At 35.2% G+C, this 25568-nt stretch overlaps 1 protein-coding gene across 1 annotated transcript in view; it reads right to left on the reverse strand.

Annotated features, from left to right (window-relative positions):
* The window catches only part of LOC126867884 (mannosyl-oligosaccharide 1,2-alpha-mannosidase IA), a 691228-nt gene extending 665660 nt beyond the window's left edge, over positions 1–25568 (reverse strand). The window contains exons 1-2 of the mRNA XM_050622931.1: positions 25070–25568; positions 17306–17527 (exon numbers count right to left, since the gene is read on the reverse strand). Of these exons, the coding sequence (XP_050478888.1) occupies positions 17306–17527; positions 25070–25450 (603 nt within the window). The 5' untranslated portion in view covers positions 25451–25568. The remainder of the gene's footprint in view (positions 1–17305; positions 17528–25069) is intronic.

Consider the following 25568-nt stretch of genomic DNA (forward strand, 5'->3'; position numbering starts at 1 on the left):
ATTTCTTTTATTTTTATGTTTATTAAAAATTTGACAGAAGAACATCCATTGTTTTTTAGAAATTAAATATGTAAATGTCTTGGCCACCTTTCTAAATACTTCAGAAACATTAATTGTTACAAAATTAGCTACTACACCATTAGTTTTCGTATAAAATTTCGTGGTCTTATATAACAAATTGTTGCTTTAATTCTAACTTTATACCAAAACCTACTTCCTTTCTTTCGCTATCACGTTTTTCTCACGTGAAATGATAAGTGTCCTCATACTTTTGAAAAGGAATATGCTTCCCCTTCATCTCATTTCTATTACTCTGCTAGACATCAAAGTATCTCCATCAACAGAAAAAGGAAGAGGCCATTCTAATTCCACGGCAAACAATTTCTGATGCTTTCGCTCGACAACGTTCGCAGCATAGCGATCTCGGTGCAAAGGTAATCTTCGATGTAATGTTCTTAACCGCAAATCTGCCCAGAGATAAACATCATACCGTCGAGTCGGGCTTCCGTGAAAAATGAGGGCTTTCTCCGTACAACAATATTCTAGCTGCGGAATACCTACCTAGCGCGGTGAAAGAAGATTCTAAACTGGCTACTTCAGGGAAGCCGAAAAATGCGAAATTCCTCGGCCAGACGACGAGCCGTAGCGAGTAAGAAAAAGACGAACTGAAAGGCTGCCTATTAACTGATAGTCAGGAGGAAGACTGAAAGATTGCCACTTACGAACGACGATGTTTGCGACTTGTTTGCGCTCGATCGCTTGTTTCTCTAGCTTTCTCGAGTCAAAGAGTTGAAATGCTAAATGATATCTTCTAATATATTACACACATGGTTAGTTAGGTTGGTTATTTTAGATATAAATAATCTTCTTTTCCCTGTCATTTCATTTTTGTCATAATTTTAATACCTATAAGTGACTATGTTTTGCATACACGATTGTATAGCCAATGTGCAAACTAATTCAAACTAGCATGAATCAGAATATTATGCACGTTATTTTAGCGTATAACGGATGATTGATAAGACGATATAAGCCACATTATTCGTTAAATAATTCTACATCACGACACTTACTATCCACTTATACAATTATAATGGAACTAAAATCCAATAGAATACTACAAGCAACTACCATAATTACGTTTATTACAGTTTCTTTTTAAATTAATTCAGGCATATTGCAACTAAACAAGCACCTACGAAAACTCAGAGGATAATAACAAGGGACGTAACGCATCGAAAGCTGTCCGGAGAATATTTGCATTTAACAGGCACGTGCCTCTGACCTGCCTCGCCTTTCCTTTGTTCACCCTAACTCTCCACGTTATTTAATATCGATCATTACTGACATTTCGTACGAACGTGACAACCATGGGAATGAATCGAGAATCGTGACGTATTCAACGTGAGAATTATAGTCAGCGATATCCATTCTTTTATCGGAAACTTGTAGCCTGTCCATAACGTCGCTTGATTATTCCGCCGTTGTTAGTGAATTTTTTCCACGTACAATTCCACGTTCATTAGCGACGTTACGTCTGTTGTTCGTTATTGTGCAATTATCAATACGCAAGATAAGGTTCGTTTTAAAATTCACAATGTGTTCGTATGGTAATCATAAAGCTTGTTACCGCAAATTTAGGCCAAAAAATGAGAACACGTATCCTGGTCGCTATTAGGTAATAAGTGTGTTTGAGAAATGTTTCTCTTTATTTAAAAAAGAAACAAGTACGAATGAAAATGTTCGATCGATCGATTCTTTCGATCGGAAATTCTATAGAAATATTTAGTTCAACAATATCTCAACAAAGTCCAAATTAATCTCTCGTGAAAAAAATTTAATTTGGATAAAAAGTAGAAACATTTCAGGAATATTTTAACAGTGATGCATTCATGAAAGGATCATTAAATGAACTTTAATGCAAAAATCATTTAAAAGATCATCAGTTTGCTTTGGATAAAATATGTTTTTTGACAAAATATATCAGACAAAAGATAATTTCTACATGGAAAAGAGACTTTTAATATTTACTGAGGCAACACAAGGTCTGTAGTTTTTACTAAAATAAGAAAACGCTTTATAAAATCCGATAAAATTCTGTAAACTGATTGTAACGCATTTATTCACCCTCACAAGCATATTCTACCAAAACTCACATACTTTCCTTTACATAATTTACAATCTCTACCACGGCTCTCCGATCATTTAAAATTTTAAGTACACCATATTTTACCATATTATACCATGAAAATACACGACGAAAGAAACAACGATACAATAAATATTAAAAAGCCTGCGAACGTTGTCAAACATCGCCAACGAACCGAGTAAAACAAGAAAACACCGACGTTTACGGAATTTTAAGCGAGGTCGACAAGAACCGATGCCGACGGAGAAAACGTCTGGCAATCAGTCGATAATTAACGCGGTCGAAAGCGAACGAGTTTCGTTGTAACATTGAAGGGAAATTTCGTTCGAATCGCAGACGCTTCGATGCAAATAATCGCGTGAGTTATTAAAACGCGGCCACGCCTCGTTAATACGAAATTCCGGCGATGCGACGCGAAATTTTTCGCTCTATCCGTCCCATGTCACCTGTTTACTTTCCTTCGATTGTTTGTACGTCGCCGACAGCATCGACGAAACGGCAACGATTGAACGAAAGCGGAATATTAAAAAGCGTAAAAATCAACGGGTTAAGGGATGGTGGAAAGAGTGCACTGTGTACAGTGGCGCGCGAAAGTATATGAATATTTCTCATAGCAAACTTTTATCATCAAACGTTATGAAATTTCATTAGTATTATAACGAAACACAACTATCACGATAGGTAATATTATATTGGTAAAATCTGAAACCAATCTGGAAGTGTATGCGAAAGTTACAAGATATTTATTGCAAGGTGTATGTTCAATAAAAAATTAGAATACGGTATGAATAGGCAACTACGTACAAGAGAAGTGACGCAACAAGTATTAAAGATAACATTAAATATTGAACTCCATCGATAATATGTAATATATAATGAATATTTGACTTCAAATACTTTTATGATGTCTGTGAAATATACATTTGCATTATATATCCGGTAAGCTTCTACCATACATTTTCAGGTTTGTTTCAAACTTTATCAGTACAATCCTCGCATTGGATATTTTGTAACTTTCGCGTACATATGTTCGAATTGATTTCAAACTTTACTAATATAATCACGATGGTCGGATTTCATAATAGAGTTAATGAAATTTCAAAATGTTTCGTGTAGTACACGCGATATATTCGTAAAGGATGTCTGCAAATGTTCGGATACTTTCGTAAGCAACTGTACGTACCCGAAAACGTGCAGGAACGCGAAATATCTATCTGTCAATGATGGCGCTAAAAAAAGAAACGAACTAGCCTCTGGTGGACGTAATAACTCGAAACGCTCGATATTCAAATTCGTTCGATGTACTTCGAGCAACCGAGCTTAATCGAAGAAGTTATGCATGCCGGCCGCGATGAAAAGAGCGCGCAATGCTCGTGCGAAACAGTCATAATCCACTTTTGTTTACGGATTTATTCACGCTACGTTACTTTACTGCTGGAGACAATATGAACGAGCAATACCAGAGAATAAACTCCTTTTTTCCAATCCATCATTCTTGCACCTCTTTTCGGGAGCATGGGGGCGATTATTAAATCCAACTCTTAATTGTTACAGTGAAATAGAAATATAATACGAATTTTAATTCAATTTTATAAGTTGTAATTAGTTGAATAAGTCATGATTATAAGGTTTGACGTAATTGAAGATTACTGAGACACTTTGTGTCATATACTGAGATTTGAGAATTATGATAATATTCATATAATATCTAGCAAGATCAATTAAGAATTTAATTAATAATTTATTATGAAGGATAATTGTTATTTCATATCCTAGGAAGATATTTAATAAATTGTTCGTTGAATATATGTTTGAAGAATATGTAAAATCTAATAGAATTCATTGGCGATTTTCACAAGATATTTATAGACATTTGTTGTAATTAAATAGGAGTTCTTATATTTCTGATTGAGACTGAAGATTTAGCTTATTTAGGAATTGCTACTTAGGTTAAATTACGTTCTTCGTGATAACTTGATGGGTCGTGTGTTTGCACTAGAGTTGCTTTGAGGAACTAGTGATTAGAGACTCTCGTGATTAGATATCGAATAGCACACGTTTACGCAGTCAGTATATTTACTAATACAAATTTGTAAAACGAATCTATACAATGTAAATTCATGACGCGATTGAAAATGCTTAGAGCACACTGCTGATATAAACACATAATATGTGAGCAGATATTATTCATAATAAAGTCCGGATTCTTTGACTCCTTCCTTTATTCCCTATATTAATATCAATATGTATAATAATTAATTCCCTATATCCCATCAAAACATACTTCAAATTTCTACAAAAAATGATATTTACTTTTAATTTAATCGATACGGCATAAAGTACAACTAATACAATCACCAAATCACAAATTGTTATTCCTTCCTAATCACAGCTGTCTGTTCCACCATGAAAAGGCGAACGATCGAATAGGGCGGAAAGCACACAAAAAATAGACAACAGAACAGACAACACGAAAGAATTCACTGGGAGCAGAAAAATCTGAATATATCTCGCTTGCTGGTCTCTCACACCTCACAGACCTTTCCATGCTTTCTCTTTTCCTCGATACCATGCTACTTGGACTTCCATTTTTCAAGTCCACGCGGCGCACGGCAGATCCTGCGAAATGATTACAAACGACCCAGGATAACGTCCAATAAAACGTCTCCATCTCGTGTTCCGTACACGTACAGATGATACGCGATGCTCGTCGAGCGAGTCGATATCGGAGAACGCGTATGTCTACGTGGGCTTCACTGCTGTTATATTGTAGTCACGACCACGTGTATATCGGTGCACGCGCGGAAGAAGAAACCATCGTAGCAAGCATTAAAATCGCTTTTATGCCCTTCCATCGACGCGATATCATCCGCGATAAATTCTTGCGAATCCGCTCGAGATTCGTCTCGCGCAGGATCTAATAAAAATTGACCTGGGTTTTATAGCGACGTTGCTGGAAAATTTATAACGCCTAACCCGTTTGTGGGCTGAGTTGTGGCTGTGGCGTATGAGTGTGATTTGAAAAAAATTTATGATTGATTTTCAACTGATTTATATTTCTCTATTGGAATAGGGAAATTGATTTGATTGTTTGATTGTTTCTATAAGGATGTTATTAAGGATTGTTAGGCATTGATTGAGGTTTTTAGGCATTGATTTTGATTGATAAATTGTCTTTTTAGCAATTAGTAATACTAAAAACAATTTATTGGATTATTTCGTAAAGAAAAGTGAAGGTGCAATCATTCGTGAGAGGATTAATATAATTATGACTAAAAAAGCGAAAAGGTTCGTTCTATTAATAACAGTTGAATTTTATAAATTCGTTAATACTAGAAAATTCAATGGAAAATGTATTTTATATCTCACAATAATTCGGTCACGTAAAATTGTAATGTTATGTAACGTTAATGTAAAAGATTGATATTTTGTACGAAGTGTTAATGGATCATAAGTAGGGTGTATAAAATTTCAATCAGGTTTTTACCTACCCCGAAAGGCACATTACAAAATATGAAAAATTTTTAAAAGTATAAATCTGACCGCATGTAATCACTTAAGAGTCGATAAAGTATAGGGTTTTAGCTTTCTCGAAACGCGGTCGACGAGTTCCGCTGGCAATGGATGCTCGTTTTTCTGTCACACTGCCAAATAAATCTTAACCGGTTTATACTTCAAGCATCGTAGCATCGGGAACACACGTGTACGTTATAGTGTCTTTACGTTGTAAACGCGTACGAACATGAAGAATTACATAAATACTTGTATGATTGTTACAACACAGCCATCGTTTCGTACTTGAATCTCAAATACCACTTGATAGCTATCTTGTAACCCGTCGAACGGAATTTTTCTAATTACACATAAGACATTACTTACATGCTTGTCAATTAGCAAAGATATTTGCTATGTTGCAGATTTTTAAAGAACATATCACAACATATAATTATTATAACTTACGGTATTATTATAATTCTTACTAGTTGCATTGTCTGAACAAATATTAGCTAAAATTTATAATACGAGAAATATAAAAAGACACCATAAGTTTACAAAATGGATTTATATCTAATAAGAACAATGAATAGCTATAATAAGTACCACAACATAGATGACTGTCATCAACGTAATAAAAATCTACTAAAATTCATAGCCTCAATGTTAAACTTTCTTTTATCTGCCACCGTATATTGCATTGCAACCCTCCACGAATATTATATCAAATTGTAATCGATGAATCGTTTCGTTAGTACTTTAAATTAATTGTCACGCTCCATGTGAAACCAGGAAATGTCCTAACACCTATGAAAGAGAATACATACAGCTTTAATCGTTTCACCCACTAACTATCGTAGATAAAAATCTGATTAAATTTTCGAAATTACCAAACATTATTTATCCATTACAACATCGTGAAGCTTCCATCTTAAGCATATCAAAAATTATATCTATTTACCATACGCCAAAAACCACGAGAGACAAATACCATCATTGCTCTAAAGTAAACTAACGACTAACAATAAAGTAAACGCATACTGACAGTATCAGAGCAGTGGTTATTTCGCCAAACAGGTTAGCGTGATCAAGACGCGTTCAGGGCCGTACAAAAATCAAACTACCCCGTTACGAGTTTCCAAAGTGAAAGTGGAAACGAGTGGTTGATCTATGACGCCCCGATGTGTCGTGACTGTGCTGCATTATAAGACACTGTTGCACGCGAATGAAGTGGCAAAAGGGCTTGATTACGAGGTAATAATCAAACCGAAATCGCGATTCAGCATTGTATAATCACAGGAAAGTTTTACAGTTCACAAGTAGTTTTACAGATTACATCGGACCTTCTTTTTCACTCTCACTTTGACTAAAACGCATCGTCAAACGAGGTTTGCAGAGATTTCACGACGGTTGCCGCTTAGGCGATTGGTCGCGTGACGTGGAACGATTACGCGTTCGTGTATTGACGCGTGTCGTTAACAGATCCGTGAAATCCCGAAGGCAGACCGTGAAGAACGAGCGAGCGCGGTGAGATGGAAATCAATTGCCGACCATCACAATTCACGCCTTTCTAAGTAGCAGGGATTGAATAGGCAGAAATGATGGATAAACGACACAGAAGAAAGACAGAGGAATGGTATTGGCGATTTCTTTGAATGGTTAACTCCCTGATCATATCGAAATGGATTTTTTTTTTAAGAGCGACCGAGATAATATTCTACTGAAAATAATCTATTACTTATAATCAAAATAAAAATAAAATAGATTCGAAATTGTTCTTTTATTTATAGTCCTTTGCAAACTAATTCAGAATACATTATTCTATATATCTGTTAATAATTAACTTAAATCAGGTATTTAAGAAATTCTGTATAATAGTTTGAGTAGGCTTACGCAAGATTCATAAGACTAATCAAATTAAATTAAAGAACGAATTAAATAGATTCTTTTTAGTAGTTGTATGTTACCTTGTACGAAATAGCACGTAACCTAGAAACGATTCTGCATTTTGTCACGCACACTTAAGACCAAGTTCGGCACGCGATGAATAGAAATGTATGTGAACACGTAGCACGATAATATGTGAAGTTACCTTCGGAACACATAACTGAAATGAAAGCTTAATTAAATCGAGTTTGCAATTTAACTTTATGACTAACATAATGTCTATGCTGTTTTTAAATGAATTAATTTTGATGTTATTGAATTTATATTGAAATAATACGTTACAATCGACAAAACAACCGGCTAATCAGAAATACAATCGGTCTTCCAAACCATTACTTGAGTCATCATCTCCATCACCTTCCCTGCACGGCAATCAAACAATTCACCCAAGTTTACAGCGAAGCTTCAGCAATAACAGTTGCCCAATTACATCATCCCTACCATTTCCATCTATTATACTCTAATTGGAGCAGACATGCTCAACCATTTCGCTCAACCATTCGCAATTACGAAAACTTCCACCAAAACTCTCGTTCAGGCAACCGTAAAGAAAATTCATTTTGACAACTCGGATACTAATTCAATTCAAAGTTAGCGACTGGTAATTAATCACATAACCCGGCAGCTTGTATTTAATCTAAAATCGTGACAGATATACAACACGGTTATGGACACCGTGACGATCTAACTCGCAACAAAATCTCATAAACGTTTCTTACAAATATTTCTTTAAACATGTTTATAGTCATCTTCCGAAGATCCTAATCGTTCCGACAGTTTCAAGGAAAATCTTCTGCCCGATTTTCGTGCGTTTAATTTCCAAATTCCCATTTCAACGTTCCCATTTTCTCTACGCCTTCCGAAATCCCAGAAAATTCTCCCTCTTCATCTAAGACGATCTAAGTTGCGCTTCGAATTTCAAGAAACGCGCAATTAAAACACTACAAAAAAAAAAGTAAGAGTGGCGAAATATGCGAACAACGATCAGGAGAGCATACTGGCTCGTTTAGAACGAGACGCAACGTGGATGATAACGTGATTGTCGCATTTGGCTACGCGGCGGTATTGTGTGTCGTTACAACGAAAGGATATCAATACACACCATACGCAGAGGGAAATTGCGGTATATTCAACGGGCGAAATATTCCAAAATAGGTTGTAGGTCGTGCACCGCTTGCCGGTGCGTGCACGAAACCGCGTGCAACCGGTGAACGGGGCTCTCCTCGCTCGGAATTAGATTGCGCTCACGTTACTCGCGGCAAAAGTTCACGGCACCGTGCGGTTAACGGTTCCGCCGTGTTCCACGGCTAGGTCAGGCATACGTGCCGCGAGCTCGCTCCGATGTCGAATCGAATTTACGTGTCACGCATCACGAGTACCCTCTAGCCGTTTGTTTCGAGTTATTCAGTCTCCGTTTCAACCCGTACGAGCACGCGACTCTTCCAACTGCGCACGATTCAATCACCGGCGGAGATAATCGAGATTCGATGAAACATGGAAATTATTAACACTTTATACGCAGCCGATAGAGAATATTCCGTGTTTACATTTGCAACGCTTAACTGTAGCCAAGGGGAATATTCCGACAACTTCGTACATTATGTGAAGTTGTAACTATTACAGTCGAGATCTATAAAGGATAAGTTGCGACAATTGTGGCTCAGATTAGACAGTTAAAGTTCAGAGTTCAGATTGATCGACAGAGTTCTCTTTTAGAGAAAGAGAATAAGAATGTATTTTTGTATCAGTTATTAAATACAGTATTATTTCATTCGACCTGAGGTTGAATGAGAGTGAGAATGAGAAAGCTATGTAAATCAATCTCATTTTGTAGCCGACAGGCAAAAATTAATGAAAAAAAATATATATACATTACTTCATTTGACATTCTAAAAATCGAAACCCAACCCAACTGCCTGCAACTCGACGTTCCTACGAAACGTTGTTAACAGAGGTATTGTTGAATAACATATGATCGATCGAAGTTGCCAATTTTTATCTACATTGCATCGAAAGAGAGAACTACGTGTCGGGATCTAATTCCGAAAGGATAGTGAATCGGTTTTCCCGAGTTAGAAACTTGTCCGACGTTTCACGTTGCATGGCGCCACACCTAACGGTGTTCTTTATAGAACATCGTGCTTGAACTTTCGTTTGTGATTGATCTTAATCTCTCGTACATTGCATTGTATTAACATTTCAAAGTGGCGTTACCATAAGATCATTATCAGCTGAAATCTTTGTGCAATCAGATATTAATGTTACATACTTGCATAATTGCTGCGAATATTTAAAGATCTATTCTTCCTTTCTCTGAAAACATTACTTTGTTCAGGATACATATCAAATAACCTATGGTAAAAAATGAACATCGGAAAGTATTTATTTGAAAATACATACGGATATCATTAATGAGCCTCCATTAAAGAGTATCAGAAACCGAGCACATAGAAACGAGAGACGCGTTCAACGAGCATATAAATCGAGGTTGCGTTCGAAAAATACACAAACCAATTTAAAAAGATCAGCGTCGAAACGATTCGGTGGTGTTTTTTTTTTACGGTTTTGTTTCCAACTGAAAATACACATCTCCTCGGGGCAAGGTGAAAAGGCAAATTGATTCGTTCGATGGTACGTTACGAATATATGTATATTCAAGCGAGTGGCGTACGCGTTGTCGATACACCTTCCTCCCAATAAAAACATTAACGGCGAATTAACGATCCAGCAGCGGAAAATACGTGCGAATTTAACAAGCTGCACGGCCAAATGGATCGCAAATACGTGAACGTCCTGTTTACTGAGCGTATTTTTTAAGCTTTTCGCTCGAAAATCGAACATCCTTATTGGATTCTCCGCGGATAAATCGTTCATTCTTTAAAGGGAATCGAGCGAAACCTGATTAAATCATCAGAATTTCCACTTCCTATTGTCACACTGAAATAAGTATATTGAATATTCAAGACAACAAACAGAATGTAAATGCGATTGAATCGCGGAATGTCTGGAACGATGTTTTGCGGTATATGGCATTGGAAATGTTCCACGTATTCAACGGAACTTAAATCTGAAGCATAAATAGATTCTTACGTGAAGAGGGAATAATTTATCATATATGGAGCTTAACAGATGCTATTTTAGGTTTCTCAGTTGATAAAGTTCTTTAGTCTTCGTGTTTTAATTGATCATGGATGGATAATTACGAAAGACTCCAAATTAAAGATATCGTTATAATGAAGGATCGGAACAAAAAGGAATTTAAGAATAAAAATAATTAAAGGATCGATATTTCTTTCGTAATGTTAATTAGCAACTGCTATTATTCGTAATTTATATCGTAACTTATAATTCTATGTAATTTATTATAACATTTATTATAACCTTTTACTTTTAATTCGACTTTGGTTGTTAAAGTCACGCGATGTAACGACGCTACTCGAAGACTAACTCATAATTTAATATTTCTAATATTTTTTAACAGACTTCAATCTTCAGCAGTAAATTTAATACCAAAGATGGAGAGGGAAGCATCAGTCATTATCCTTTAAGAAAAGAACGATTTCCTAGTACATCGAAGGCTTTGGTATCCTTCTTTTTCAAGAGGATGAGATTGGTCGATCTCTTATTTCCAATTACTCCTGACAATAATTCGCTAACAGCTAGCAAACCGGTCTCTATCGATCGGACAGCGATTCAACGCGTAAAACGCAACGAAACGCGCGTTTCAATCGCCACCACCGGGCCGATTAGGACACGAACATGATTAGCGTCATAAACTTTTCACAGGGCCGCGTTTAATTCCAACAAGCGGAAACGGTTCACCGGAATGGGAATCGGAATTGACGCGCCGATAGATTCGATGCCGCGGTTTACGTGTAACCGATTAAACTACACCGAGCGCCGACTCATCTGCTTCGAAAACCGGATATGTCTCTACGAAGAGAGAATTCCGCTGTCGTTGCAGCCGGAATTGAAACTGGAATTCCCTCCTGGTGGACTGTTGCAGCTTTACACAACCGCTCGTTTTTCCACATTTTCAACTTTACAGGTCTCCATACATTTTTAACCTACTACTGTTAAAATCTTTTCAGTTCGTCTATCGACAAAAACGTGATACGATAGCATCCTTTTAAAATGAATTTTGACACTCCGACCTAACACATGGTAAGATGAGTTTAGAAGGGTTGGCAAGTGACAGAAGTTAATCGTCAGGTGTTTGCAACAAGTGAACTGTCGTCAAACGGTTAAAGTTTCTCTCTTCTTCTTCCAATTACATAAAGTAGAGAATTTAACAAATGTTAGATTTAGAAAAATATATTTTTGAAAAGCCTTATCGAGAGATAAAAGTCTGTTATCATTCACTCTTACAGACAAGCACATTAACGATATTTTTGCAGATGATCAATTTTCAGTTGGACTGTAACAGCAGCCGTTTTCATAAGTATCATGATAAAAACGATGTTATCCAAATAAAAAGGAGAAGAAAAGAATTCGAAACGTATTTCAGCAGTTTGATTACTCTGTCCTATGTAAAAGTAAATGTTCATTAAGCATTCATTCAGTTAGACCACCGAACTTCATCTTCCTGTAAGATCTTCTATATATTCTACATGCATATTCCAAAGATAGTTTCTTACTGTTACAGGAAGTACAACAGAGTTCGAATAGGCGCTTAATCGACTAGACGAATTTGTGACATGAAGTAACTGCCACTGACACTAACTAAGTACCAAGAACGTAGGTTTTGGTTATATATCTACATAATAGAGCATTTAACGAGGGCGCGGGTTGACCTCAGCTCTTAGTTACTAGATGAGTAAGTCAAACTTCGCGCGAGATTGAACTCTGGAATAGAGAGTGTAGGTACTTACTGGACGATGAATAATACCTTTGGAAAATCACCACTGTGGTGAGTTTATCATTCGATCAAATTTAATGAATCGTAATAGAGAAATGGTGGGACATTGGACGTTATTTATCAGACGCAACTATGCTGGTATAATCGATCTCAAATGCAACAATATCGCGCATTAATCTGAGGAGATCGTCATAGGATAGAAGAAACTGTAACTATTCTTGAACTTGAAATTAGTAAGAAAGAAATATAGAAATTTCATTCTTTTCAGGATACTTTCAAAGTACTACTTGAAATAATGTTTTATTTGAAAAACTACAAACATTAATATAAAAAATTGTAATACGAAGGTTAATTTCTTTATGAAAAGAATCCATACAAGAAGACGACGATACAAATTATTCTATTTTCTGCTCTCAAATTTTTCGTTCCGCTTTCAATCGTTATTTCCGACTTCAATTCAGTGAAAGTGAAATGCCATATGATATTTCTTCATTTTACTCGTTCAACGTTCAGAGTCCAAGAGTATGAGATATTTTACTCATTTTTAAAGGGACAAAAAACTTTCGACTTTCTATCGTTAAACGTGTAATTTATCTTTCGCGCGTCACCTGGATTTCTTGCTTCCGAAATATTGCATGCTGCTCACGTAAAAGTTTCCTGAATGAGAAAACGTTAGAAGAAATCCACTGAAAGTTTCTCGACTAAATAAACCGTAGACCGTGGCCTCCGGTTCAAAATTTTAATCCTTCCGCAAGAGCACGAACTCGAAACTGCAACTTCCACGTTTCTTAGAAAAGCTGGCTGTAACTATAAAAATGTAATCCACTCGGAAAATCAGCGAAAGTAACTCGCGAAAAACGATTTTCTTATATTATTAAGGAAAAAGAAATCGAATTAACAGAACTTTTTATACAGCTTATTGCTTTCTTTAAAATCCTAAGAAGCTTTCTATCAAAGTTCCTACCATAAAACAGTTTCCGGAATAATTAATAAATACATAGTAATAATTGAGGATCACAGAAGGAAGATCCAAGTCCGATTTTTTAATTTTTTTATTTGAATGTTATTTGTCCAGTTAAAAGATTGTACTTTATATATTTTTTGAAAAGAACCCATAATCTAAATTAATGAAAAGAACAATTTTTGTAATGTGTGATTTTTTGTCAAGGTATTGAATTCCAATTTAATTAATTTATTAGATTTAAATTTGTCTTTAATTGTCTTTAATTAGATATAATACTTATATTATATTATATGCGACAAATTATGGGAGGTTAATTTACTTTATTTTAATTTAAGTTTACATTTTAAAATGTTACGAATTTGTATTTAAAAAATTAAAAAATTAATCCATCGCAAAATTAAGAATTCAGTTCGAATTCTCTGCTGGCAAAATATTCTGTCAACAATTATGGGTATGGCTAGAGAATTCCAAGACGATTGCAGATCCATTGATGCGACAACGTTCGCATATTTCCACGTGTACGACAGTTCATTGAGCGATGAACAAGCAGCCGTAATGAAAGATAAAAGGAACAAAGCTAGATGCAACTGCGGCCTTGCATTAGCGAATATGTGTAGAACCGATTGAATTTAATTACCAGGCGAGAAAACGCCGGCATTGTGTGCATGAAATCATTGAAACGAGCCTGTGCGCGACTAACTAACAAAAAATATCCCTTTCTACGGTATAACGAATTATTCGAGAGAAAGTAAAGTCTTAGAATGATCTGTATGAGCTTTAAATTCATCGTATTTCTATACGTATACATAAATTCATAAGTTAGTCGGTTAAATATAATATTACGTATAAAATGTAAGTGAAATGAAATATGGGGAATATAATTAAAGGAAAGAATAACGAATATTAGTAATTGAAAAAAATTGTAGAGCACCAAATTTAATAAAGCGTAGCAATTTAATAAATTATACCAGAGTGTATGGCGATATGATGAATATGAAATTACCAAAGAGAGTTAAGTACATATAATTAAATAACTAAAATTTATCTTTAACTTGCCTACAAGTATATATCTAGAGTAAGTAGAATAAATCAAATATGTACTACAACACGGTAAGATTGCTATCTCAAAAAAAATATGCAAGATAAGAAGTTACAACTACTTATGGAATTATTTTATCGCGAAGCTCTTAGCTTTATCTTCATGATTCATCACTTCAATCATCACTGATTGATTTTCAAGCGATAAATGAGATAAGAAAGATTTTGTATGGTAATGAAAAAATAATTACAGTTTGTGTTCATAACGAATTATAAAATAATGATAATTTGCCATTACTTTATTACTGAAACATCTTCAAAGATATGATATGTATATAAATCATATAATCAGATTCGTAGCACGCCAATTTCGGTTTAAATTGAGAATCGATGAAGATATACCTAGTTATGTACTTAAACATCTCGCTTTAATATCTAATAAACATAGAATCATATATAAATAGTTCCTCGAATTGTCTTTAAATCTTCATACGTTACAAACATCTCAAATATCGCTTTACACAGAAAATACAAATTTTCCAAATGGCTCGCGTTACACATAAAAGTCAACTTTCAAAGGAAATAGATTCATCCCATAGTTTTAAAGCACAAAGTACGATCTCGCTTGAGGTATCGAATGAGAGCCTCCTATTGAATCGGATCAATTGGGAACGCGTCATCAATTTTAGAAAGTGAGTAGAAATGTGTAGCTCGTACAATCAAAAAGAGAGGGGGAAAAAGGGAATAAAAGAAAGAAAAATATTCGTGAAAAAAAACAGGTTAACGAGCCGGTGGCGATGCACAAATCTGCGAAATCAATGATCCATGATATTTCTGCGATACGATGACGTTAAAAATCGACGATGAAACCCAAAGCGTTTATTTACACTGGAATGGCACGAAGCGTTTAATAGAGCGATAAATAGATAATAGCGCAGCAAGCCATTCATAAAGCATGAAAATGAGCGTCCTACCGGAAATTCGATGAATACGCGATCGATGAACAGACCTGATGCTTTGCAGAGACGAAAATCGTCGTGAAAAATTTACCGCTTAAAGCGGATCGGGGTTTGAATCGACGAAATGTCGTTTATTATAAAGAGGATTCGTTCGATGGAGCAGCAATTTAAAACCCGTTACGTGGACCAAAAACAAACCAATCGAAACGTTCGTTTTTCGTCGATTGAAAATACACACGAACGATCGTTGTATTGAAAGCAACGAAAATCCTTTTAATATCGCGGATAACAATTTATAGAATGATTATTACACTATTCTAGAGAAAGTAATAGTATATTATTACATACTCCTATGTTTAAATAAGTTGTATATCAAGAATTAGAATATGAAATTTTGAATAGGACACGCTAACTACGTTAGTCTTTTGGTTTTATGGATAACATTTTACGATACTACGAAAGTAATGAAAAATGCTCATAGTGATAAATAATCCCTCAAATGTTAACACGTGTAAAATTAAAAGAAACTCGTATTAAAACAGCCACTGGTAACTTCCAGTTAAGATAAAATACTTAAAATTCTGTAATTAATACATCATTCAAAATACAATATGTTTCCACATTCAATAGCATGATGTATCTTCCGATTGTTTGTACGTTTCATTATTTGCTTCGGTTCGAAAAGTAGACTTTGAAAACGCACTACGTTTTCCAGGACGACCTAATAAAAAAGAACAATTGAATTCGCTTGCAATACTCTGAATTCAGTCAGAGAAAAAAATAACTTCGGCCCGTTAAACGCTCGTTTCGGTGTACACCGGAGAATTATGCGAATTGCATGGCTGATGGATCAATCTCGATTCCACCATACAATTTCCCACGAAAACAAAAACAACCGACGAATTCATGCAAATTACAACGCGAAACGAGTTACATTGTCCGTTTCTGTTTTTCTGTTTCCTTGAAAATTTATGTCGCATTGAAAACACGTCGAAGTCTATTTTCCAACATATTCGCGTACCGCTTAACGCCTGGCACACGATGCGGTGTGCTAATTTTATTTACCGATTTTCCAACGCCAGTGACAAATATACTCGAACACTTGCAATCATCTTTCATGAGTACATTATGTGTGTTACACGGAACATTTTGACATTTAATTAGCACTGTTATGAGACGCAACTATCATGATTACATTGATAATATTCAGAACATATCTGAAAATATACCTAAGAGCTACAAGATATTTAGTGCAAGTACGTATTTTGTAAAGATCATAAAATAATTAAACAATTAGATATACATTATATTAATAAGTCTTAATAATCAGTTGAACCATATTTAGCGCTCATTATACGTTTAAGATGGCTATTCATATTACACACATGTTATATGTACATATGTTTCCAATAGATATCTTGCAATTTCTACACACATTTTCAGATTGGTTTCACTTTTTATCAATATCGAAATTACTGCACATTTTGCAGAAATATGTAGATAACTAAATAATACGAAATTACTAAAAAAAAAAAAAACAAATAATACGAAATATATTTAAATCGGTCGCGTTGACATATATATATTTAATACCAGAAGTATTAATATTATTACCTCATATACCAGAAAAATTTAACAGATTATTCATCGAAGAATTGCGCATTTTTATGCACTTATAGAAAATTTGAAGATGCAGAAATGCACAAAATACACACAATATGTGAAGATATATAAAACACTAAAAATATAGTACTCGTTACAATATTTAACAGGTGGCACAAATTTCTGAGCCTACATTACATTTTTAATTATGTTTGTAAAAGTATAGCATAAATGTCCGCAGCCTATTATGGAACGAGCCAATGCCTTGTTATTAAATGAAAAAAAATACTCACCTCTTTCACCTTGTTCCTTCGTTCCCTGGCGATGGGGTCTTTGTCTTCTCCACCGACCGTCAAAGGAAGTTTACTCGCAGACGCAGGCGGCACGGTTTCCAGAACGTCATCCTTCCGGTGAAGCACTAAAGACGATGAACTACTCGCACGCACACGCGAATCACCATTCACTTCCGGTTTCTCCAGCGTCTTCTGTTGCTGATACTCCTCGTCGATTTTCGCCTAAAAATCCGGCCAGATCGAATTGCGACTCGAGATTTTTCGAACGACGGTTTTTTAATTGATCGAATGCGTGAATTTCGAGGACAAAAATCGAGAATCGATAGAAAACCGATGATCTCTCGTTGAGCTAGTCTCTTTATAGAATTCACCGATCGAAGGAGCTTGTCTTCTCGATATGAGATTCGATTGTTTTCGAGCGTATTTAAGGAAGAAACTGAATGTCTGATTTTCTAATTTATGAATTTGAAACGACCAACAGGGCGGAACGAATACAAAACAGGGAATGATGAATAGAGCGATAGAGGAGAAAATTGAGTGAAAAAGATGTACTTCGGTTCAATGTTTGGAATAATTTGAGATTGCATTTCTTATTTATGCAAGTAAATGATGTTTATCTTAATGGATCTCGCGTACAATTGATTGTTCTTGAAAGAATATTAATCAAAAATACTGTTCAAGCAGACATTCCATTCTTTTATTTCAAGCTACAAAAACTAATGAAACAAATTGTAAAATTGGTATTAGCCTGAGTTTCTCTATTAACGTGAATCTTCTTTTATGTAGAGAGCGTTCTATCATAATGTATCCAGATGTCTATTTTCCGAATATTCGAAAAAATATTTTCAGTGAAATTTATTCTGTTCCGAAAAAGATATTCGTTTTATATATTCAGAGAAATCTCATCCTTATATTTTTTGGGAGTACTTGTATTTAGGGAAATAATTGTATGACAAAATTATAATAAGATACCATGCATATCTTAAATAACGAATTGTTCAGTTACAAAGCTATTTGAACGGCTGATTCTCTAAACTCCAAAGGTATCAAACACAAGCGTAGTGTAAACATATTGAACATTAACTCGAAACGTAAAAGAAATAGGTATCTGATCAAGCGTGTAAAGAGATGAAAAAGCAAAGTTCCGAGAAATTCGTTCAATTTTCATAAATAATTAAATATATTCAGCATTAACTCGTAAGAAGAAAAGAGTGGATATCTGATCAAGAGTAAAAAAGTAAGGCAAATTTTCGAAACAACGATACAATGACTGGAAGAAATATTAGAAAATTTTCACGAAATGGAACATCGATGTCAATTATTCAAGGTACGGGATGCTTGAGTTGGAGAAGAGGTCAGTAACATGCGACACAGTCTCTTTGAATCATGAAACGTTCCCATTTATTCAACAAACGATTCCATTTATTTTCCCAGTCGTTTACAATACAGTTTATCAACGTGCGCTCGGTCAGATTACTCATTTTCCCGGTTTCGAGCGACGTTCACTTGTGGTTTATACAAAATTTTCATCTTAAGGACGCGAAGAGCCGTGATACGCGCCGCTCCAATGAAAATCAAATTTTCCCAAACCGCTCGAATGAAAATCAAATTTTTCCAGACCGCACGAATGAAAATCAAATTTCCCCAGACAGCTCGAGAGATCTTGGACCGCGCATTTATTCGAATACCGCCATCCGAACGCAATCTCGGCTCGAACACGCTTCTTTCGCTTCGCTTCTCTCGGATAACGTTGCTCTCGACAGTCTCGAACGTCTAGTCGTCGTTATAACAAAACGAAAGGTGAAACGTTGCAATGTATAACGCGTCACTTTGTTTCGTTTCCGTTGCGTTCCGATTAAACGCTTCCAACGCTAACTGTATTGCACCGTTTGACGTGAAAAATGGTTTTAATTCAATTTGTCGTGGTGTTTAAACTGATGAAAAATTATCTTAGTTTCTGTTTGAAAAGTAGATGTAATTTTAAAGAATTGTTACAACTTCGAATGATTTATAGATTGCTCATCTTCTGATTAATTGATGTTAATTTGACCCTCTTGCATTCGTTCCATCACTTTCTTTATCAAAGATTACGATCCTATCCACCATAAAAATAACATCGAATACATTCTATATTACACCGTGAAATTCTTTTACGTAGCGTAAAATCTGTAAAATTCTAGTATATTAAATATGAATTCTGCCTGTAAATATAGTTATACCTGGAACGTTATTCGTACGAGCACGTGAAACGATTACGAATGAAGATTTACCTTATCTAAGATACCATACTGTTTACAAATCCAGAAAAGTGTGTTTTTATCAAATGCCAAAAACACAACTTTTCCTCTACTATGCACTATGTAGGTACTCGTAACAGTCTATTAACAAAAATATCACAAACAGAACTAACACACGTGCATGCTTGTAACTTACGTTAAGTAAAATTCCCTATCGTAATTCCATATTTCCATTAATTATACGTATAGCTTAACCACATTCATTACTTTGATTAATAGTTACTGTTCCTTTTAAATTCTCGCGTATCTGCGAAATAATTTACGTTATGTACAAGCATTGTAACTTTACGTCAGGCGAAGTCAATATTTCTACTCTGTATTTTAAATAACAATAAATATCTAGCTTATTTATCATTTCTACCTTACTCGCCAATTTCTACTACTTCCTTATTTAAGTATTATTTTACCGAATTTCTTCTGTTATATATCATAGTTATGTGACAGTTATTTTATCAGGCCTCGGTTACTCGCTCGATAATATCGAATCAATACAACGGATTTTATCGACTAGCGAACAAACACTCTTTATCTACTATCATCATTTAGAGAAAAATTACACTACGGCGATAATTTTCCTCCATTAAATTAAATTTGCACAATGTTTCGAGATACGAGATTCTTACATGAACATATCGAAACGTCAAGTATATTCACTGCGTTAAACTTGTTCGTTATCTGGAAAGTTACGTAAAAAGTTGGCATGCAAATCAACAAATCCTTGAAACGCAGTGTAACTTATCTGACAAATATGGAAAATACAAAAAAACCCTAAATAATTTCATTTTATGAAACTAGAAGAAAGTTATTTTCCGAAGCGATAAAAAAACATTTCTTATTTCTTATCAAATTATTTAAGTTCATCGAATTTGTCCAATTTTGTACCTGGCTTTACCCATATAGATTCTATTTATTAATTTTATTGAATTTCGCAAATCTTAATCATATTTCATCTTTATGTAAGCAATTACTTTCAAGAAATGGCGAACACTATAATTTTCAATATATTTTCAATATATACACTGTAATTAAATACAACCGCCTAGCTCTATTGTCGTATTTATAAAATAAAAAATATCTATTTCAATATTACATTTAAAAAATGATAGACATCCTAATTTTCTAAATAGTTGAAAGGATACTTTCTTAATGCTCCACAATCCGTGGTAATTAAAGAACGTTCTTCATCTAATAGTGGTAACTTAACATTGCAATAAAACGTTTGTCATTTGATAATAATATCTAATATAATGTTAGAAAAGTTTTGAATTTTATATCTGACTACCTAATCAGATTACATCTTTACTAAACAAATCTTAAAGACCAGTTATAGGTCTTTTCGTTCTTACCAACTGACCTACATTGAATTCAGTTACTACGCTGTATCGTAACCGTAACCTTACTATATCGTAGCCAATTATTGCACAGGTAAAAACACACAGCAAGGCTTCATTATGCAAATTAGACTTCATAAACGACGCGTATTAATTGGAAAGATCGCATGTAGATAGCGAATCGATGTGAACCTTACATCTGTAACAGTAGCAGGGAATTGTCTGATTGAAAAGTACACGTCGATAACATAACACACAGGTGTTCGGTTTAAAATCCCGTATTTTTGCAATCATCAGATCGATCGAATTGAAAGCGACAAACAAACTTTCCAGAATAAACACATACATTTCTGACGAATCAATTTTAACGCTACCTATTGCTCGATCATCGGTCCAATGTTAAAGAACGCTATAAGGCAAGAGGTTGAATTTGAATATAATATATTGAGCACGTGTGACTATTAAACCTGTTAAACTGGCGAGCGACTGCTGAATTACAGTCGAATTACTCTAGTTCTACGATGAAATTATCATCAGAATCGCGCTTCAATTTCAATAAGTCCAACTCATGAACGACCGTTGGTCAAATATCCTGCGACTCGTGTTGATATTACATCCTGTATAACTATTTAACATAACATGAAATTTTCAACGACTAAGAGAAATTTTAAGAAAAAAATTTAACCATATTATTAATATCATATATCGCATAAGAAATTATTATTTTTAATTTATGGTTCATCATATAAAAATTAAACATACATTGATATTTATTATATACTGAATTGTGTTATAGCTCTAAAAATACTAATTTCTTACTTCATTTCTATAAGAACATTTTTCCTCCTTCCTGTTTAGCAGATGTTATTTATCCTTAAGATACTGAACTTTGGCTTTTTATTTTACTTCTCTACGCAATTGCACATTTTATAAATAGATGGATATTTATGCAAAATTCATACTCTTATCGATGCAATTAAGGAAATAACATCTGAATCAATTTTTCTCAGCTAGTAGAAATTCTAACAAATCCACTATTCTAGACATTTATATATTTTCGCGTATTGCATGTATTTATGTGTATTTTTTCTCACATAAATTTCCCATAAATGCATAAAAGTCCACGATCTAGTTGTAGTAAAAGGTAATCACACAAGAGCAATAATACGGCTATAATTTTATAATAATTCTAGCAATATAATAACCTGAAAACGATAAAGATATATTTTATAGAATAAATTTTCACAAAAAATTATTACGTTTGAAAACTTGACGTTCACGAACGGTCACGTCTGTAAAATTTCGTTCGCGAGGGAAAATTTACAATGAAAATCTGGCAACGGTTATCGAGAACGGTGCAAACAAAGTTTACACGGAGCAACGCGTTTCGCAACGTTAAACATTCGTCGAACGTATGTCCGCGACGCGATTGAACGCGAATCCCCGATAAATTCTATTATTTCACGGTAACAAGGGGCGTTGGCGTTTCAGGCAAATGCAAAAACGGGCACCGATTCGCGATCGGCTCGTAAATCAAGCTGCAATCTAACGCTCGTCAACTTTAATTAGCCGATAAAACGAGATATGTCTTTCGGTTTCTCTCGCACCGATTTTGATGTTTTTTCTTTTTTTAATATCGCTTTCACCGCGTTCTTCAACATTCTACATATGCCATGTAGATTTGTAACACTCCCAACGAGTAAATAAACACCGTGGGACGCTCTTGAAATGTTAAAGGTACACATGGGTATCGTAAACTGTGACAAAAGTTTGTTGTAAGCATAGTTTATATCAATATCAAGTTATTATACCGTGTTTAAGCTACAACTATGCTGAAATAATATATCGTATCTATTTAAACTATAATTTTGCTTAAAAAATGTATCATGTCTATTTATGTTACAATTTTTCTTAAAAAATGCACCGTGTTAAATATTAGTTGAAGGCAGAAAAAAGAAAAAAGAAGTAAATTAAAGAATATTTTTGTTGTTTGTATCGTTACTCTACTTTCGATTTTCTATAATTTCAATCAATTGAATCGACAATGTTACTTTGTTCCTGTATTATCCTGTATATCATATAATTCAACTTCTCTCTAATTTTCTATGATCTGTAATTTTATTTCGCTACATATTAAAATCAATAACTATAACTTTAATATCAGTTTAATATTAATAAGAGACCTGTTTCTCCTATCTTAAACGAGTTGCGAAAGAAATGTGAAACAGAAGTCATTTTACGTCATTCGATATAAATAAATAGATATTCTGTAGTTTCTTGTATCAAGACTAATAATTATAATTCAATTATCACTCTCTTAATAGAAAACAATTTATCCTCCTACATTTAAAATTAATTGACTTACACGCTACTCTATCGCTTTAATGTCATCATACTTTAAAGTTACTTTATACACGTATATCGCGATGTTTTAAAGTAATAAACTAGAAGCAACATTCGGCCCTTAAGTACGATAATCAATAAACAGCTTATATCTTCATGTATGTTTTAAATGAGGTTAACCGTATTCCCTTCTTTTTTCTCTTTTTCGCTTCTGTTAGAAAATTTCTTAAGCTTGAGGAAAATAAGAAAGAATCGTTATCCATAAACGTGATATCTCGTTTTAACTTTACGCTTTGTTAACTCGATACAGACCCTTTAATCAATAAAAACGAAGATGAGATTAAGAAACAAAGAAATGGAGGATCGTAACAGGATTAAAAATAAACGACACAAACATTACCATTTTGTTACGCGTCATGTTACATATGTACGCGGCGATAGAAGCGAAGTGTCTCAACGAGGGTCGCGCCGATGCGTCGGAAATTGTGCTCAGAAATTTTAGGGCGAGAGTCTATTAACGTTGATAAAACTCGTTCTCGCGACCGCGGTACCGACCCGCAGCTCGACGAAAAATTAGATAATTCAATCCCGGCCAATGCGTTTCACACAGCCGTGTTTCACAATGCGCGTAATTTGCTCGCCGTTTAGTACACACGATGCACACATACACTCAAACTATACTGTAATAATATAATTTAATTTCCCTTGTAATATTCTATTTAATTTTAGATAATAGATATCAACTGTATTTTGCAATTGTAACATGCCTACAATGCCTACCTCGTAATAAGCGTTCCATGATTTATGAACCATAGTGTACATAAAACAGCGACATACGTTTCTCGGCTTAGCCCTGTTTCGTTCTTGCGGCCATTTTGAATAAATTTATTACTTTTCTAACATTAGAAAATATCTTCAGTTTGAACATAGTATGAAAAAATCTTATTAACATTCATGACTTCTCGATTTGATTTTATGTTAAACGTCTTTTTATAACATTACAAATCTTGTTTGTTTGGTAATGCAAAGAACAAGGCTGAGATATAAAAATTCAAAGACCGCTGCAGGGTTAAGAAATCCCGGGCGATAGAATACGATCGAGTCCATCGATTCGGACTTCAATATTCCACTGTATATAAATATCCGGCCACGCAAGACGTTTCACGCGTTTCACATGTTACGATACAGATTACAGCGCAAAAGGAACCAAAAAAGGAAATCACAAACGCGACACGCGGAACTTTAACGAAACGGAGCTCCAAACTCCATAATAATTGCGATTCTCGAAGTATCGACGTATCGATCATCGAGTAAAATGGACGATGCCTAGCATCATGATGGTTAATGAGTATATACCTCGAGATCGAAAACACGTTAACAGTTACCGTTATTACGGGAACCAGGTCGAATAAATAACGGAGAAAGACGAAGCTGTGAATCGATGGAAAATATCGGAAATCATGCACCGTGCGAACTTTTGCTCTGTTACGCGTGCTCACGTGTACCCGCGATACGTCATAGCAGCATGTAAACAAACGAATCGGGAAAGCGTGTAACAGCTGAAAGAACGGAGCACATGGAATAAAATTAAGAAACAAGAACAGCGTAGCAATAAAAGTCGTCGAGTTAATGTCAAGGAAGGTATCACTCGATTATAACCAAGGCGAACACGATGACAGACGAGAGACAGAGAGCGCGGCTAGGTTTCAAATAGGCTAGGTAATCGAAAGTCGAATGGAATCGAGAATCGAAAGAAGCGAAAGAAACGTCGAGGCATGGACACACGCGCGGACCTGCAGCTTTTGCTTGTCCTCGAGAAGATGTACATCCTGATGATCGATGCCCTCGTGTCCAGGTGGCACAGCATTCGGATGACCCATAGACCCCTTGAGGCCCCCTTGCAGACGAGGTGGCGCCGGTATTAGCAGCTCCGGTCCCGCTTTTTGCATGTGTTGGTACACACGGTAAACACTGTTCACTGCGACGCCGCCGGTGCCCGCACGGAAATCCGGCAGAAAGAAGAACGTACCGAAACACACGACACCGAACGTCAAAAACACCAACAAGATCACATACTTTTCACGCGGGCGGAACGACCGTCTCGAGAACAAGGGCACCGGCACACCATTCACGAACCGCTGATACGACGGCAGGATGCTCGACGCCGTTGTCATTTTCACGATACTGTCACGTCACGCACGCACCAACGCACTTCCCGTTTTTACAACAGACGAAAACTCGAACACTCGTGCGCGTTGTTGCCCTTTTCCTAGCCGTCGCACGCCATTACGA

Source organism: Bombus huntii, chromosome 7 (genome assembly GCF_024542735.1).
Source record: "Bombus huntii isolate Logan2020A chromosome 7, iyBomHunt1.1, whole genome shotgun sequence".
In the NCBI taxonomy this organism is placed as follows: Eukaryota; Metazoa; Arthropoda; class Insecta; order Hymenoptera; family Apidae; genus Bombus; species Bombus huntii.